At 41.8% G+C, this 16,211-nt stretch overlaps 1 protein-coding gene across 1 annotated transcript in view; it reads left to right on the top strand.

The window, feature by feature from the left end:
- The first annotated feature begins 850 nt into the window (after positions 1-850).
- Positions 851-16,211, top strand: part of LMNB1 (lamin B1) — a 28,639-nt gene continuing 13,278 nt past the window's right edge. Inside the window, exons 1-5 of the mRNA XM_068666788.1 lie at positions 851-1,281; positions 11,791-11,947; positions 13,136-13,261; positions 14,288-14,458; positions 15,811-15,936. Of these exons, the coding sequence (XP_068522889.1) occupies positions 929-1,281; positions 11,791-11,947; positions 13,136-13,261; positions 14,288-14,458; positions 15,811-15,936 (933 nt within the window). The 5' untranslated portion in view covers positions 851-928. The remainder of the gene's footprint in view (positions 1,282-11,790; positions 11,948-13,135; positions 13,262-14,287; positions 14,459-15,810; positions 15,937-16,211) is intronic.

Here is a 16,211-nt window from a genome sequence, read left to right as displayed (position 1 = left end):
GCCCCTCTGACTGGAATATATATATTCCAGTATATATATATATATATATATATATTTCCTTGAGGGGATGCCTCTTAATAGTTGAAATTTGCAAAAATGATTTTGCTAAGGCAAACTGAGCTGAGAATGAATGTCTGTGAATGGACATGCAGTCCCCAGCTTCAGATGGGGCCAACCTCATGTCCTGTGGAAAACTACCATTTTTTTAGCCTCTGCTTGTGGCTCCTTATAGCAAGAACCGTGTTAAATGAGGTGAGGAGAAAATCTTAGTGTTTTCCTGCCGCGAAGCCCTTCCTACAGGAGTTTGTGTGAGAAGAGCCACTGGGTTTCGAAGCGATCCTTCGAAGCGTTCGCCGAGTGGCCCTGGTGCGGACTGATTTACGGAGGCACAGCCTAGTTAGCCGTGCTCGTGGAGGGATGTTGCTGATTTGAGGCTATAAAGTGGACTTTCAGCAGTCCCCGCCGCCTGCACCCTGTGGCAGCGAGGGAAGGAGCCGGCAGCCGGGGACACGACGCGCGCCCGGAGGAGCCGGGCTGGCAGCAGATCAGGCGCATCCACACGCCGCCACCGAAACCTGGCTGGAGCCGGCTGCGCATAATTACATTTTATTACACTGCGGCTGCCGCAACGCTTGGAGGAACGGGGGGGAGGCAACAAAGGGCGGCGGGGCCGGGCCGGTCCCCTCAGGAGGGGTGGGGGGGAGGGGGCGGGGCGGTGCCTGACAGTTGCGGCCGGCGGCGGGTTTTGAATCGCGGCGGGCGCGCGGCCCGCCTCGGAGCGCCATTGGCTGCGGGCCGGTCACGTGGGCGCCGGCGGAGGGTCGGGGGCGCGGGGCTGGGCGGGCGCCGGCCATTTTGCATCGCGGCGCCGAGCCCGGCGCTGCTCCTGGGGAGGGGAGTGCTGCCGGGGGGTACTGCCGCCATCGCCATGTCGTCGTCCGTGCCGCTGAGCCGCCGCTCGCGGGGCAGCGCGGCCGCCGCGCCGCTGAGCCCCACGCGCATCTCGCGGCTGCAGGAGAAGGAGGAGCTGCGGCAGCTGAACGACCGTCTGGCCGCCTACATCGACAAGGTGCGCGGCCTGGAGACGGAGAACAGCACCCTGCAGCTGCAGGCCTCCGAGCGCGAGGAGGTGCGCGGCCGCGAGGTCACCGGCCTGAAGGCGCTGTACGAGACCGAGCTGGCCGACACCCGGCAGGTGCTGGACGACACGGCGAGGGAAAGGGCCCGGCTGCAGATCGAGCTCGGCAAGGTGCGCGCCGAGCACGAGCAGCTGCTGAGCAGGTGAGCGGGGCTGGGAGGGGGCGACCCGTCCCTTCTCATCCCTTCCCATCCCTTCCCATCCCTTCCCATCGCTTCCCAGGGCTCCCCCTGCTGCTGTCGCCGTGCCGGGCCGGGCAGGGAATGAATGAGCGTGCGGCAGGAGGAGGCAGCGCCGCCCCGATCCGCCCCGGCGGGAAGCGGCGGCCCGGCCCCGAGGCGGGGCGAGGCATCGTAGCTACACATCCACCCCCCCTCACCCCCCCCTCCGATCCCCATCCCTCCAAAAAACCACCTAATGCCATCCCCCTGCCACGGGCAGGGCCGCCTGCCAGCCGGCCGGGTTGCCCCGTGCAGCCTGCTGCTGGTTTTCCCGTGGCTCGAGGCTCAGCTCCCCGTTAACAAAAGGGAATTTGCTGCTCTTTTTTTTTTTTTTTTTTTTTCCCCGGCGTTTGGGCGAGCAGGGCGCACCAGATGTCGCCCTGGGTATGCCGTACTTTACCCGTGGATTAATCTCGGAAGAAAAGCAAAGAGCCCTGCTTTTAACCCTGCTCTGCTCTCGTATAATCTGTTAATTTTTATTTTCAGCTGAGTGCAGTCTCTGTTCTAATTTTAATAATGAAAAAAGATACCCCGTGTGTACAGTGCTTCCCTGACGTTTTCATCTGTCTGCAGACATCTCTTGCATCGTCTGGGCTCCTAATGTGCCTCGCTTTGCATGCTTTATTGTGTGCTGCTAACCAGCAGGTCGTTGTGGTTGCTCTTTGTCAACCCGTGAAAGACTTCTATCACAAACAATATTGGCAGTGGCAGGGAAAGCAAAGTGCGGCTGCAGATGGGCATCAAAATGACTTGAAAGGCTAACCAGGAATTTCCATCTCTTTGTGACTTGATGGGGAAAGATATAATCTTCTCAGAAGCTGACAGATGAATAGGTGGAGGCTTGGGATGAAGACACAATCTATAGGAAAAGCCATTACTGCTGCTTCCCTTTCTGTGGCTGTAATTGAGACATTTTAATGATGTGAGCAGGAGGCTCTTCATTTTCTCATTTGCATTTTCCTGTGCACTGATAACCAGTGTAAAAAGATGACTAAAAATTGTTCTTGTGCTGCTGCTATGGCCTCTTATCAAGGAATATTACACTCATCTTCATATGAGTACCTGTCTGAGATCATCTTGTTGCACTACAAAGCACAACGAGATTTTAGTTCCTGGCTGGAACTACTCGGTAGCTTTGTGGGATGAACACTCGCTGCTGCATAACACTGCCAGATTCTGTGTAAGTGTGTCTGTGGTTATTTGTAGTTTGGCAGATCTTGCTGTGGCATGTAGTTTCTTAGGCCATCTTTGGGTATTTTTAAGATGCTTATCTGTGACTCTGTTTCCAAAGTCTTCCAAAGAAAAGGTGATTTTTTTTCTTTCCACATGGAAAATTCCTGTATTTGGACAATACCCCCTGATGGCTTCTTCATTACAGCTTTTAAAATGTCTAAAAACTGGCAAAAACACTCTTAAAATACTTTGCACAAATGTGCATGGGGGTACTTTAGGACTACAGATTTCCATTTGCAAAGTGTAGTGAGAATTCACATTCTCTTAACACAAATTTCTTTGTTCTTTCAGAAAGCTGAGTGGAAGCATGGTGCACATGCTGGCTGTGGCTTAAATACTGGGTAATCAACCGTACTAGTTCTTGCAGAGTATCTAGACCTTTGCAAAATACTCATCCTGGTCATCGGAGTGGGATTTGTCTCACCCACTTTTGGTTGTGTAAGGTCGTAGATGGACACAAATGAGGTCATTGTGCTGTGTGTTTCTGTGGAAGGAAACAGTGCCTTATCGTCCTACCACCTTCCTATGATTCTGTCCTTTGTCTTGGTTATTCAGTTATTAATCTAGATCATTAAGAATGCAGAAAGTTACTCACTTCTGATGTAGAAAAGTACCAGGGCTGGCATATAGGGTGTTACTGAGGGCGAGGGAGAGGGGCAGGCCATGTGGGACTGTCTCTGCTGCCAGGCTGCAAACCATTCTCTTGGCTTGGGTGTCCTGGCAGCCACATCCTGAGAGTCAGACGAGTGGTGGCTGGTTGTTTGGTTTCCTTCAGAGTCACTGGAGATGAATGGTAGAATGAATTCCTCTTTTGAGTCATCTTGGGACTGCAGAAAGAGCACAGATGACTGGCTACTTAGTTGGCTGACTTTGGGCAAAATGATTTCATGGCCATCGTGCTCCGTTTGAATATTTCTGTAGGTGGTTATTGTTTCTCCAGATATACGCACAGCTCTGCTTTCTTTAGTTAGTACAAAAGACTTCTGCTGCACTTTTTATTATTCCAGTCCTCTTTCAGCCCCTTGATTTTCTGCCTAATGAGGGCATCAAACTGAATCTTCTGGTTACTTCCAAAGTTCTGCAGCACTTCCACATTTCAAGGCTCATTCACCTATTTGTTTTATTTCTTGTTAGTTGACTTCACTCTCCGATATATGGTGTGATTTCATGAACTCCGTTCTGTTCTCATTTTTAATCCATCAAGAAAAGCTGCATTTTTTCTAAAGTTGATGCAGCTATATATACTGGACTCTTTGCATGCTCTGCTTGCAGAGCTCCTGCCATGCAGTGGGTACTGCTGTAACTAAATGAATATGAAGGCTTCTCTTAACAGTTGAAATATTGAAGAAATGGGGGAAAAATGAGGTGAAGAAAATCAACTTACTCTGTTCTAACAATGGGGAAGATAAGTTGTTTTCTGAAAAGCAAAGACAGACGTAAAAAGAAGGGAAATAAGCTGAAATAAATCTCCCAACTCAAGACTGTATTGTGGAAAAATCCACGTACTCTTGAGCTTAGACGTACAAAACTCTGGGATAGCTCTCATGAGGTGGAAAAAAGGGAAATCTGTTCCTCACTTGTGAAAGAATTGGGAGAAGTTACTGATTTAACAGTATTTCCATTTTTTTTCCTGATTAGGCAAGACTTTACTGTATGCTTTCCTGTTGGTGATAGCTGTTGTAGAGAAATTCCTGCGTTTCCTTCCTTCCTTTAAGTAGAATGCTCAACTGTGATTATTACATCTCTGCATTCAAGGGCTGTAGGAAATGTGATCTGTAGTTCAGCAACCTAAGTTCACTGGTAATTAAAACCAGGGTTTGGGGAACTGTGGGATCCTTGTTCTTGCTTCAGTAGCCACCCACTTTTGTTTCACCCCTGTTAAAACAAATATTAGGTTGGCTATACAGTAAACTGAATTGTGAAACTCAAAAATTAGCACCAAGCTTTAAGCTCAGAATGACCCTCCCACCACTGGGCAGCCTTGGCTGGGATTTTGGGTTACCACAGGTTTGGGGTGGGTGGAAAGACCTGAGCAGATGAGGCAGGCCAAGCAGGGAAAGAAGAGTTGACGTGAAATATCTAAAGATCATGCAAGTGACAGATATATGTTGGGCTCCATCATTCCAGCATCCTTCTGACTGGATGAAGTTTCTGCCTTTGGGTGGAAGCGTGTCAGGCTTTCATAGCTTGCAACAGCTGCAAACCAGGGAGTACTGCAGAGCAAAACTTGAGGAAGAAAAGTCCTCGTGTAACTTGATTAATTAACCTGACAGGAGTTTGTGTTGTGAAGTTTGACATGGCTGTGTTACCTGATAATGTTAATAAAATACACGAGGACAGTTCAGTCCTGGGACTCGGTTTTGCTGTATCAAAGATACTGGTAAAGGGTACAATGGATTGTCAACTGTTACAGAGTACAATAATCTGTAGTGAAGTAGTTGTGGCAAGGAACAAATTTTAACCATTTTTAATATTAAAGAGGTTACCTCTATCTCTTTTGAGCTGTGTCTCAAGACAGAGAGTATACCCTCTCCATCCTTATTCAGAAGTGAATATTCAAGATGGGATTAGGCTGTAATAGCCTAATAAATATGGGTAATAACTATATATCATCCTAACTGTTACTGCCATAACTGCTGTGCCAGCAGGCAGCACTGTGCAGCTGGTATCCCAAGCAACTGCTCGGAAGAACCATGTTAAGGCAGGCAAAGTTGTAACAGCTGTTCAAGGGTCTCCCATGGTGCGCATGTGGTATGCTGCCACGAGCTAGAGGTGCAGTTTGGGGCAGCTGATTTAACACTTTTCAGTTTTTGTTGTGGTGGGTGGTATTGGGAAGTCGGGTGAAGATGGGTGGCGTGGCTTGGGAGCTGCTGAGCTTTAATCAGAAGCCTGTTGCTGTTGTGGTGTCTCCCATAGAGACAGCATCCTGGAAAGGTAAGGAGGGGAGTAATTAATTTGTTGCACAAGAACTTAAAGCCAAATGTAAGCATTTTTCTTGAAGTGTGTCTTCCCTGCAGGGTAGGATGTAACGACATCCTGTGACTTGCTGTGAGGTAGGACGTGAGAGCTGAAGGCTTGTTCTCAGATACCCGGACAGGTAATGATAAGTCAGAGAGGTAGATTTGGAAAGTAAGCTCTAGTGATAAATTTCAGCCATGTACAGAAATTGAGATCTACTGCTGTCTAAGATAGTGAAATTATGACAGAACGTTGTTTTATCAAATTCCTGCTGTATGTTGCTACCCTGCTTTAGAGTTGTTTAGACAACTGTCTGCAGCTTGTTCTTCAGCTCTTTTAAAAAGTTTTGATGCTTTTTTATTTTTTACCTTCTAGAGGGTTTTATTACAAACTCTTGACTAAGCAAGTTCTGCAGAAATTTTATGGGTACTACTGTCAGCGAAGAAATAGATTACATGTAGCGTGGGGGTTTTAGTGAAAATTCAGGGTATGGTTGCACCTTAGAGCTGTAATCTAATCAGCATTTTGAAGTACTTTGAATTGTTTACTCATGTTTTAAGATGTACTTGGATAGGATTATGATTGATTATATATATATATTTATATATAAAAATCTGGCAAAGGGTTCTGACAACTGTGGGACCTCAGTTTAATTTTGCTGCAGATAATGAGTTCTGTGTTTTAAATCAGAGGAGATTATTTTCATTCCCACCTTAATCAGTTTTCAAAGGTTAGTGCACCAGTTAGAAGGTGCAAGCTCTCACAGCAGACCTACTGTTGATTTCTTCCTGCCTTTCTCACCTCGATTATTGAAAAAAGAAAAAAATATATGGGAATTTCATATTAATCACATGTTTCACGTGTTCTTTCTAATAAACATGAAGTGCTATAGAAAAAAGACTGGATACCCTGTTCATCTGGAATGGTTAATCATGGGTAAAAGGGCTTCATACCACCCTCGTGGATTCAAAGAATTGTAGGGGTTGGAAGGGACCTCAAAAGATCATCGGGTCCAACCCCCCTGCCAAAGCAGGTTCCTTAGAGCAGGCTGCCCAGGTAGGCATCCACATGGGCCTTGAATATCTCCAGAGAAGGAGACTCCACAGCCTCCCTGGGCAGCCTGTCCCAGTGCTCTGTCACCCTCACCGTGAAGAAGTTCTTTCGCAGGTTGGTGCAGAACTTCCTGTGCTCCATTTTGTGGCCATTACCCCTTGTCCTGTCCCCACAAACCACTGAAGAGAGGCTGGCAAAATCCCTCTGTCTCCCACACCTCAGGTATTTATAAACATTGGTAGGATCCCCTCCCAGTCTTCTCCAGGCTGAAGAAACCCAGGTCTGTTCAGTGAACTGGTCATCGGCTGTTGAATTCTGAGTTACCTTATGATTGGGCATATACAGAAAGAAGCTCATCGGATTTTATGAAACAATGTGTGCATATGCTTCTACACTTCTTTTTCAGATCCTGTAAAAATAATGAATTTTGAGCAGTGGCTTGATGCATGCAATACTTGCGTGAAGGCTCTGCCAAGACTGGTGGTTAGAGTAGTTGGATTCACGTGGTCAGCTGAGCTCTTCAAGAAGAGACATGGTTAAGCAGTAAGTGACTGGGGATATGCATTCAGCAGTAGTCTTAAACACTCACAATTTCTAGTCAAATAAACTGGATAAAATGAGAAAGCTGAAACCAAGTTACATATATAAGCTTACAGAAGTGGCAAATGTGTCCTATCACTCTTATTGGCATGTTGATATGTTTACAAAATCATTAATGCTTTCAGACAGGTATCTCTTAAGTTTTTGTAAATTGTATCCTTGCAAAACACAGCTTTGTTTCCTCTCCTTTAGGGGAGAAGGAAAAAAAACCACCACCACACACACACAAAACAAACAAAAAAAAAACCACGGAAAACAAATGCTTCATATTTTATTTACCTAGCCATCAATGACTAGATTTGTGCTTTAGTTTTTCAAGTTTTTCCATAATTGGTGGAAAATGAATACAACATGCAATACCATCTAATTTTATAGAGAAGTAAGTATGGTCTGCGTTATCATTAGTTACAACACCTGTATAGTTGTTTCTTGAATTAGCTGAAAACCAAATTTTTTTTGAGGTTACTGCTGGTAATGCTTTCCTTTGTGATCTAGCTGTCTAAATACAGGCAGAAATGAGTTCAGGGTTGCTGGGAGACTGGAAGGGATCTTCCCTAGGGTGCTTGGTGTCTTGCACATGGTCAGCTTCAAAGGAACTTAAAATCACAGCCAAGCTCAGCTAAAGATCTAGCTGCTGACTGAAAGGAGCAGTCTTTCTGCTTCTCTTGTCATTGTGTGGTTTTATCTGACCCTGGTCTATTCATCTTACTAAACTGGTATAAAATTATTTTTATCTGTTTGCAGGGTGGCTTTTCTGCTAGCTTAGTAAGAAATTCAAGGAGATTGCAAAAAGTTCTAGGGTGTTTCATGAACTTCAGAGATGAGGAAAGAGGAAGGGTTACTGCAAGAGCATGAAAAGGGAGCCTTCCTCTTTCATGGAGCTATTCAGTGTCTTGGCCATTCCACTGGTTTGCAAACCGAGTGGTCTAGTTAACTCACCAGAGCGGCAGCATCACCATGGCATTCATATTTCTGAGAGCTTTGAATTAGTCTTAAATGAGATGCCACAGGTGACCAGATACAGCTTAACCACAGTACCTTAGAGTTGTATGAGCTCATCTACATGTATTCTGTTTTACTGGCTACTTTGTGGGAATGGTGGGCAAATCAAACCATCTAGGACTCTGCATTGACTAGGCTGCATCTGGTGTGAGAAACTATCTTGTGTAAAGGTGTTGTGGGCAGATGAACCCCAGCATCAGAGTTGCTTGCACTCTAGAGGGTGGCACTGTGGCATGCTTGCTACTGTCAACTTGCTTGGGAGGTTGGAGTGTGCTGGGGAACACACATCGAGTTCTCTTGTAGTATGTGCAGAGCCTTTTCTAAAGCATTCACAGCTGCAGCTCTACTAGTGAGACCAGTGCTGGCAGTATCAGCTGAGAGGCATGCTGCAGAGTCTCTGTGAGTTGAGTGATACAGGTTACATTTTTGAAGTGCAAGTTCTCCCTGAAGTACAGAGAAAATAAAGGGGATCTGGCTTGTTTTTGGTCAGATCTTAGTTCTACATTATTTTGATATAAATCACATGATTCCTTGGATAAAAAGATCCAACTGCTACAAAGAGAGAAAAGCAGGTTTCTTCTTTGAAGAAGAGGCAAGCCAACAATTAATTCTTCACTTTTTTGTTTCTTTCAAGAGCAGAAGTACCTGAAGGAGCACAGTTCTGAACACTGCAACAAGAAGGTGTTTGGTTTTCTTTTTGTTTTCCATTTTTGTTTGTTTTGTTTTAAAATGCAGCTTCAGTATATCAACAGCTAGCTTTTCTTCCTCTACAGAAAGCTCAAGTTCTTCCTGTTGAAATTACGAAGTGTAAGGGTGAAGTATGTATTGGATACATTTGATCTTTGTTTTGATGATTCAGAGTTTTTTTTCTGATCTTGTTGCCCTTCTTTTCTATATATTTCCCCATGACTGGGATGACACTGCTGAGTTGCTGAGATTTCATCTGGCTTTCAACAAATGAAGTGTTGAGCTTGTTTTCTTCTTGAGAATGTGTTCAGATGAGTTGTCTCATAGTTAGACAACTCATAACACTAATAACTAAACTTTAATTCTTTTTTTTTCTTAATATGACTTCAGTCATTAAATTACAGGATAGTTTCACAGCCAGTCTTGTTACAAACAAGCAAAGGGAGTACTTGATGTAACTGGCAGTGCTTAACTTACTAGTACAGGTAGTGTATTAGGTTGTAATAATTGTTGTTGCTAGTCTACAGTACATACCTTCCTCTGTCTCAGTTGCAAGAACAGAATCACAGAATGCTAGGGATCCTAGGGATCTGAAGGGACCTTGAAAGATCATCTAGTCCAATCCCCCTGCTGGAGCAGGACGCTGTTCTCAGCTGCCTACCAGTTTGTAAGTGATAGAGGTATTTGCACTGGGGGAGAAAAATACTTTTTCTTAAAAAGTTATTTAAGGAGTATAGAGAACCTTCCCATTTTGAAGTCCAGAATAATTCAGAGAGGGCCACACTACAGCTCTCAAGGCTGTTCATGTAGCACTTCTAGTCTCAGGATCCATCTTGACAGGCTTGACTTCAGCATGAAGCCTTGTGAGATAGGCTGAGTAAGAGTTCCTACATTTTTTTGGATAAATGTTATCCATCCATGATCAAACAGTGAGGACCTGGTGTGGGCCCTCATCCATCCCAATAAATGATGGAGAGATTTTTACTGTAGGTGTACACCATAGTAAGACATCTTTTCCTGTTTTTCTCCTCTGCCACACAGCACCCTTGAATGCTGAAGTTATTAGCAGGACTGGGGGAGAGGAATGACAGGGTAGCATTACTCCAATGAGTAATGTAGTTACAGGTAAGAGCCCACATGGCCAAAACCTGACCTATGCACTTAACTGTTAAGAACTAGTGGGTCTAATAAGTGATAGGTAAAGTGCCATTGAGGAACTAGATAGCATTGTTGTACTGGATGGTGCTGAGCAGCAGAAGTGACAATAAGTGCTTGAAAATATGTTGGAGTTTAGAACAGCCTGTGTGTCTCAGGCTTTTGCTGTGTATGACCTCATTGAGTATTGTGTTACCCAGCAGACATGGGATTAGTTAGTACTAAGTCTGTTACGTAAAGCCTGCCATCTTGTGGCTGTAATGCCTAAATCATCCCCAAATTACTTTCATTTGTAAAGATTTTTTTTGCAAGCCTTTGCACGCTTTTCTCTTGGGCATGATATTAATTGCATGTACTTATATGTTATTTTGGAAAAGCCTCTTCTAAATTTAGAAGTCTCTCAGTTTTAAAATTGTAGGTTGACTTGACTGGTCTCATTTTGATGATAAGTTTTGCTTTTGTTTCTTGTGTGTTCTGTATCTTGATTTGAAAACTAGTAGATGTATTAGTGCTTTAACCCTTTGAATCTAGTTCTTAAGAATCTAGTTCTTAAGAATCTTTACCTATTTTTAGTCTCTGCAGTTTAGTGTTGTGAATACTAGTGTGTGGTGTTTTCTTTTTTTCAGAGGAGTGTGAAAACTGGACAGAAACCTGCTAGCTGTTGTCCTGATCTGTCCATTCTTGTAAAATGTTCATAGTTTGATTATAAGGATTTATATATGTTACTTCCTTTGCTAGAAAAATCTGGATGTCGCAGAGAGAAAGGAACAAGCATTTTAGAATTATTTTACTACTTGGTTGCTTTATTTGCATACATCCTTCTATGGTGTAATTCCCTGAGACACTGTTTGACCAATTGCGTTGACCTGAAAACTTATTTGAATAGTAATTTGGAAACCCTGAGTGCTTGTTTTAAAGGAGAAGACATCCGTACCTCATCACCAGTGCAGTTTCACTGATGGCATGGACTATTGTATAGATGGGTCATGGGTATCTTTTATCTGATCTGTGGACTTCACCATTACGTGTTGCAAAACAGCTCACTATGCTGCAACTTCTGCTTACAGCTTTTACATAGTGAACATCAATTTTAATTGAGAAGTTGGTCTGTTGCTTGGAATAGGGCTATTTGCAGCCCAAACAGTGGATTTTCACAAGTTCCTACATGTATAAAAGACAACAAAGATTATTTGTTTCTACCGTATGGAAAGGGCCACTTGATGTGGGAACTTATTTCTGGTAGGAACTTATTAAAACTGGTAAAGACAGGGCATTTTTGCAGAGGCTTCCTAAAGAGAAAGTGGAAGACCTTTAATAGACACAGTTTCTTCCCCTTTCCATATATGCTTTACTTTTAAGATCCCCTGACATGCCGTGTTTCCCCTATAATTAGTTTTCTACAGTTCAAGCAAAGTATTTAGCTTATGCTATGTAGAATCATAGAATCATTAAGGTTGGAAAAGACCTGCAAGATCATCTGGTCCAACTGCATCCCTACCACCAATATCGCCTACTGAACCACGTCCCTAAGTACTGCATCCAGCCTTTCCTTAAACATCGCCAGGGATGGGATGACAAATCTAAGATCTAAGGAGTTTATTTAAACTGAAGTAATGTAAGCCAAGACAGTGTTTGTATTAAGTGTCTGAAGTTTGATATTCAAATTAGACCTTGTTTTATTAGTCACCAGCCTACTTTGGGGCATTTCTGCATTTTCTTACAGCTTTCTCTCCTTTATTCCAGCTATGCAAAAAAGGAGTCTGATTTTAATGGAGTCCAAGTCAAACTTAGAGAGTTGGAAGCAGCACTCCATTCTAAAGAAGCTGCACTTGCTACAGCTCTTGGTGATAAGAGAAGTTTGGAAGGAGAACTTGACGATTTAAGAGATCAGTTGGCACAGGTGAGCAGACATATTTAACTATTAAGCTTCTGTCAGTAGATGAGGTGATTTGTGTATAATACATCTATAGGATAAACAGCATGTCATCGTGGACATGCAACTCTGTAGCCAAAATATATATAGAAAATTGTCATATGGTCAAAACTAGAAGGAAGTTATATATCAGAATTGGAGAGAGTATTGGATTAGGCGTCTGTGTCCAGTACAGTTTGGTTTATGAACAGCATGAATGGTGAAATAGTGCTTTTAAAACTGCAGACTCTGTGAAATAGCAAGGGATAACAGTTATATTGACGAACAGATCAAGAGCTCAAAATAGACTTGACAAACAGGAGAACATGTTGTGGGGAGAGACTGACTTCACAAAGGTAGGCAATGAATAACTAGTTCAGTACTAGTTTTCCAGAAGGAATATGGAAGTTGCAATAGACAACAAACTCGTCATAGACAGCATGGTTGTAGTCTTGATCTTCAAGACTACTGCAGTCAGTCGTCTGTGTAAGTCAAAAGCAGACCAAAAAATGTCAGTTTTAAATTGCAGCAAAATTCCTAATAAAGATTAAGAATAGTAGTTTTTCAATAGGAAAGTTGGTGAGGCAGTGAGAGAGTGCTGGAGAAAAGACACTTTAGTTGTTTCTCATAATGGGGAAAGACCAAGAACATGGAGTTGATTTTCCATGGAAGCAGAAGTATCAGTATGGTTTATACTTCATGGTGCCTTCTACCTTTTGAGTTTGTGATTCTATGTGCACTCCATGTGGTTCTGCGTGTGGCTGTCTAGGTCCTGGACATCTGATAAAACAAAGAAAAAAGTCTTCTGCTAGTTTTGTTGACCCTTTGAAGCATCTGATTTGCAATTTTAAGCAACACTACCTCACAAGAATGAGTTTAGCAGACATCTGAAACCACGAAACTGGTATTTGCCAAGCAGAAAAAATGAAGGTTTTTAAGGACATTTGATACCTAGCCTTAAAATACAATTTATCAATGTGCAATATCTGGAATTCACTTGTGCAAGCAATCACAAAGGGGGAGGAAAATGCATGAGTGCTTTCAGATACTGGATTTGATTGTCATGTTCAGCCTTAAAATGTAGTTAATTAACTGTACATGTAGGTAGCTGAGGTTATTGTGTTGTGTGAGTTTTGCTCTGTATTTGTAGTGCTAAACATTTTTTCTTTCTTAAAGCTTGAAGCTTCTTTAGCTGCTGTCAAGAAACAGCTAGCAGATGAAACTTTACTGAAGGTGGATCTTGAAAATCGTTGTCAAAGTCTCATTGAGGATCTGGAATTCCGTAAAAATATGTATGAGGAGGTAAATTACCTTAGTGTGAAGTATTTGTATTTATAAAGGAAAGAAGAAATGGGGGGGAGGGTAATTCTGGAGTAGTAGAATAATTTGGGTTGTGATGAACCTCATCTGGTTTAAACTCCACTCAGAGCAGGATTTATTTCTATTCTAGCTGGAAGATTTCTATCTTTTCAGTATAGAAAAATAATGTCAACTCAGTGCGATTAAAAATGGTAAAATAGCTTCACGTGTTATGTTGTTCTGTGTTTAAATTCTGCCAACAGTATTGCAATGTGCAATCTTTTCATAGTGTAAGAAAGTAAATTAATAATTTCTCACGTTGTGCTTCTATGAGAAATAAAGTGGTGAGTGACACTCAAACACATGCTATGAACTTTTTTTTTTTTAATTTCAGAGCTTTCTGATAGGATATGTTTGAAGAGTATAAATAGTTGCTGGGTATTTCTTTTAGAACTCTTCTTGCCACACTTCCTTCCAGTTGTTAGTGCATCAAGGTTTTCAGGAGAAAAACTGAAGTAGTAACAAAAATAACCTAACCCCACTGTATTTCATTTTATGTGCACATTTCCTGCTAGTTCTGTTTTCAGCTTAGTTAGGGTTTAGAATCTTTTTTCTTAGCCATCAAAATCAAGCATACAAATAAATGGGGAAAATGTTGATAGTAAAAGTGACTGTTTAACTTCATAGTACTTTGATTTTGAGCAAGCATGAAAGATAAATAAGAATTGGGGGTTAATTCTAAAATCTGATCATATTGAGGTATATTTGTTGAAAATGTAGGCAGCTCAGAAGGAAATATGACTTCATGTTCACATCCTAAGTGTTTTCAATTGCAAAATAAGGTGCTTTGCTGGTCAGACATGGAAAAGTGTCCCTGTGAGAAACCTGCAGTAGAAACAGTGTTAAAGTACTCTAAGGAAGACCCACAAGACTAGCTTAAACAATGTATTGCTATCTACTCAGTGAATAGCCTTCTATAGTTTGTTTTGCTTCATTTATTGAATGGCTATTTTATTTTTCTGGTTTTAGGAAATCAATGAGACAAAACGGAAACATGAAACTCGCCTAGTTGAGGTTGATTCTGGTCGCCAAATTGAATATGAACATAAACTGAGCCAAGCACTTCAGGAAATAAGAGAGCAACATGATGCACAAGTGAAGCTGTACAAAGAAGAGCTTGAACAGACTTATCGCACCAAAGTGAGTCTGATGTTCTTTATTTTCGCTTTGATAAATGGAAGAATCCTAACATTATTACTTGCATTTCAAAGGGTTTAATTCTGAAGCTTGGTTTAAGATCAGTGTTTTTGAAGGTAAATTTTTCAGGTCTTATTTTAGAAGCAGAGTTAAAACTCAAGCAGCACAACAATGTAAGTGTAGAGCACACAGTGTGACTGAATTGTGTGGAAAAAGATTTGTACTGGGATTGCTACGAATTCAAGGAAATTAATGTGTTTATTATAACTATATTGTAACAATCCTGATCAGTAAGGTGTCCTGTGTTTTGTACAGAGCTTATTTTGTAAAACAGCTTTCAGAGAAGACAGCATCCTGAGTCCTCAGACCCTATATAAAAATTCTTGTGTGAAAACTTTACCACACCCAATGGTTCCCACTTCTATAGAAGAGTGAAAGCATACTCAAACTGAAATCAGTTATACTTCATAATTTCCTTCCTCTAAATGATTCAGAATTTCTGTAAGGATGGATCCTGATGTCTCAACTGAACCCAGTTTCTGTGGCTGCTTGTTGCAGTTAGTGTTTTTAAAAACAAGGTGGGGTGACAGCATGCCGTTGCCTATCCTCACGGCTTCAATCTGACTTGAAAAAAAATAGAGAAAGAAGGTAATTTAAAATCTAGCAAAAAAATCTTTTCCTGTTTTCTAATCTGAAAAACCTTTCATAATTGATTTTTTTTATTCCTTTTTCTCAGGTGTACTGCTTCTGTGCTTTTAGATTTATCTTAAATAGAAATTATACCATTTGATCTATAAGTTCAATGCAACTTAAGTCTGTGGTGCTGCTTAGGTAGATAAGGTGGTGATCAGCAGAATGTTGTAGCTAGCTTAAATACATAAAATGTTTGTGTGAAGTAGTGATTAAAATGAAGAAGTAGTGGCACTGTGCACTGAAATCTGAAAGCACGTTCCCAATGTGCTTAACATGGCTGATAATTAGCATCAGTTTGCTTGTTTTTTTTGGTAGAGAACAAGCAATTTTAGTTTAGCTTCTATTTAAGCATACTTTCTTAAGTATTTAAATAGATAAATACTGATCAGCATGAAAACTGAACTTAGCAGTCCAACTTTCAAACTTTTCATTGAAGATGTTACTAATGGGTATTTATTAATGGGTATTTATCCTATTATAAACATTCAGAGGATTCTGATTTCAGATAGAGCAATATGAAATGGTAATTGAATTGCCACATTTAACCCTTAAAGAGAAATGTTTCATTGTGTTAAAGCTGCAGAGAGGAACTTTGCAGCTTAGTGTAGTGTGTGTTTTTGTTTGGTGAATAATTTTTCTTGTCTGAACTTGATCTACTGCAGCTTGACAATGCTAAACTGTCCTCTGAGATGAGCAATTGTACAGCCAAGTCCGTAAGAGAAGAGCTTGATGAAAGTCGCGTGCGAATTGAAACGCTCTCTTCCCTCCTGAGCAGTCTTCAGAAAGAGGTAAAAAGCTATTTGTGATTCTTCAGTCCCACTAATTAGTCTTGATTTTTAATGCAAAAAGACTTATTTCCCTTAACCTGTAATTATGTTCAACTTCACGACTTGGATTTGTCTGTAAGGGTACAAGCACTACCAATTTTCCTATTATGTAGGCAAGTTTGTTTCTGGAAGAGATCAGGTGATGTAATCAGTGTGTGTGAAGTTGCACAAGAAGTGAATTGAGACTTCTCTCTACTTATCTCTTACTCCTGCCTTTACATACCATTGTGTTTCTT

This window comes from Anas acuta, chromosome Z (assembly GCF_963932015.1).
Source record: "Anas acuta chromosome Z, bAnaAcu1.1, whole genome shotgun sequence".
Classification (NCBI taxonomy): domain Eukaryota; kingdom Metazoa; phylum Chordata; class Aves; order Anseriformes; family Anatidae; genus Anas; species Anas acuta.
The sequence above is the reverse complement of the archived record's forward strand: the minus strand, read 5'-3'. Positions and strand labels throughout refer to the sequence as shown.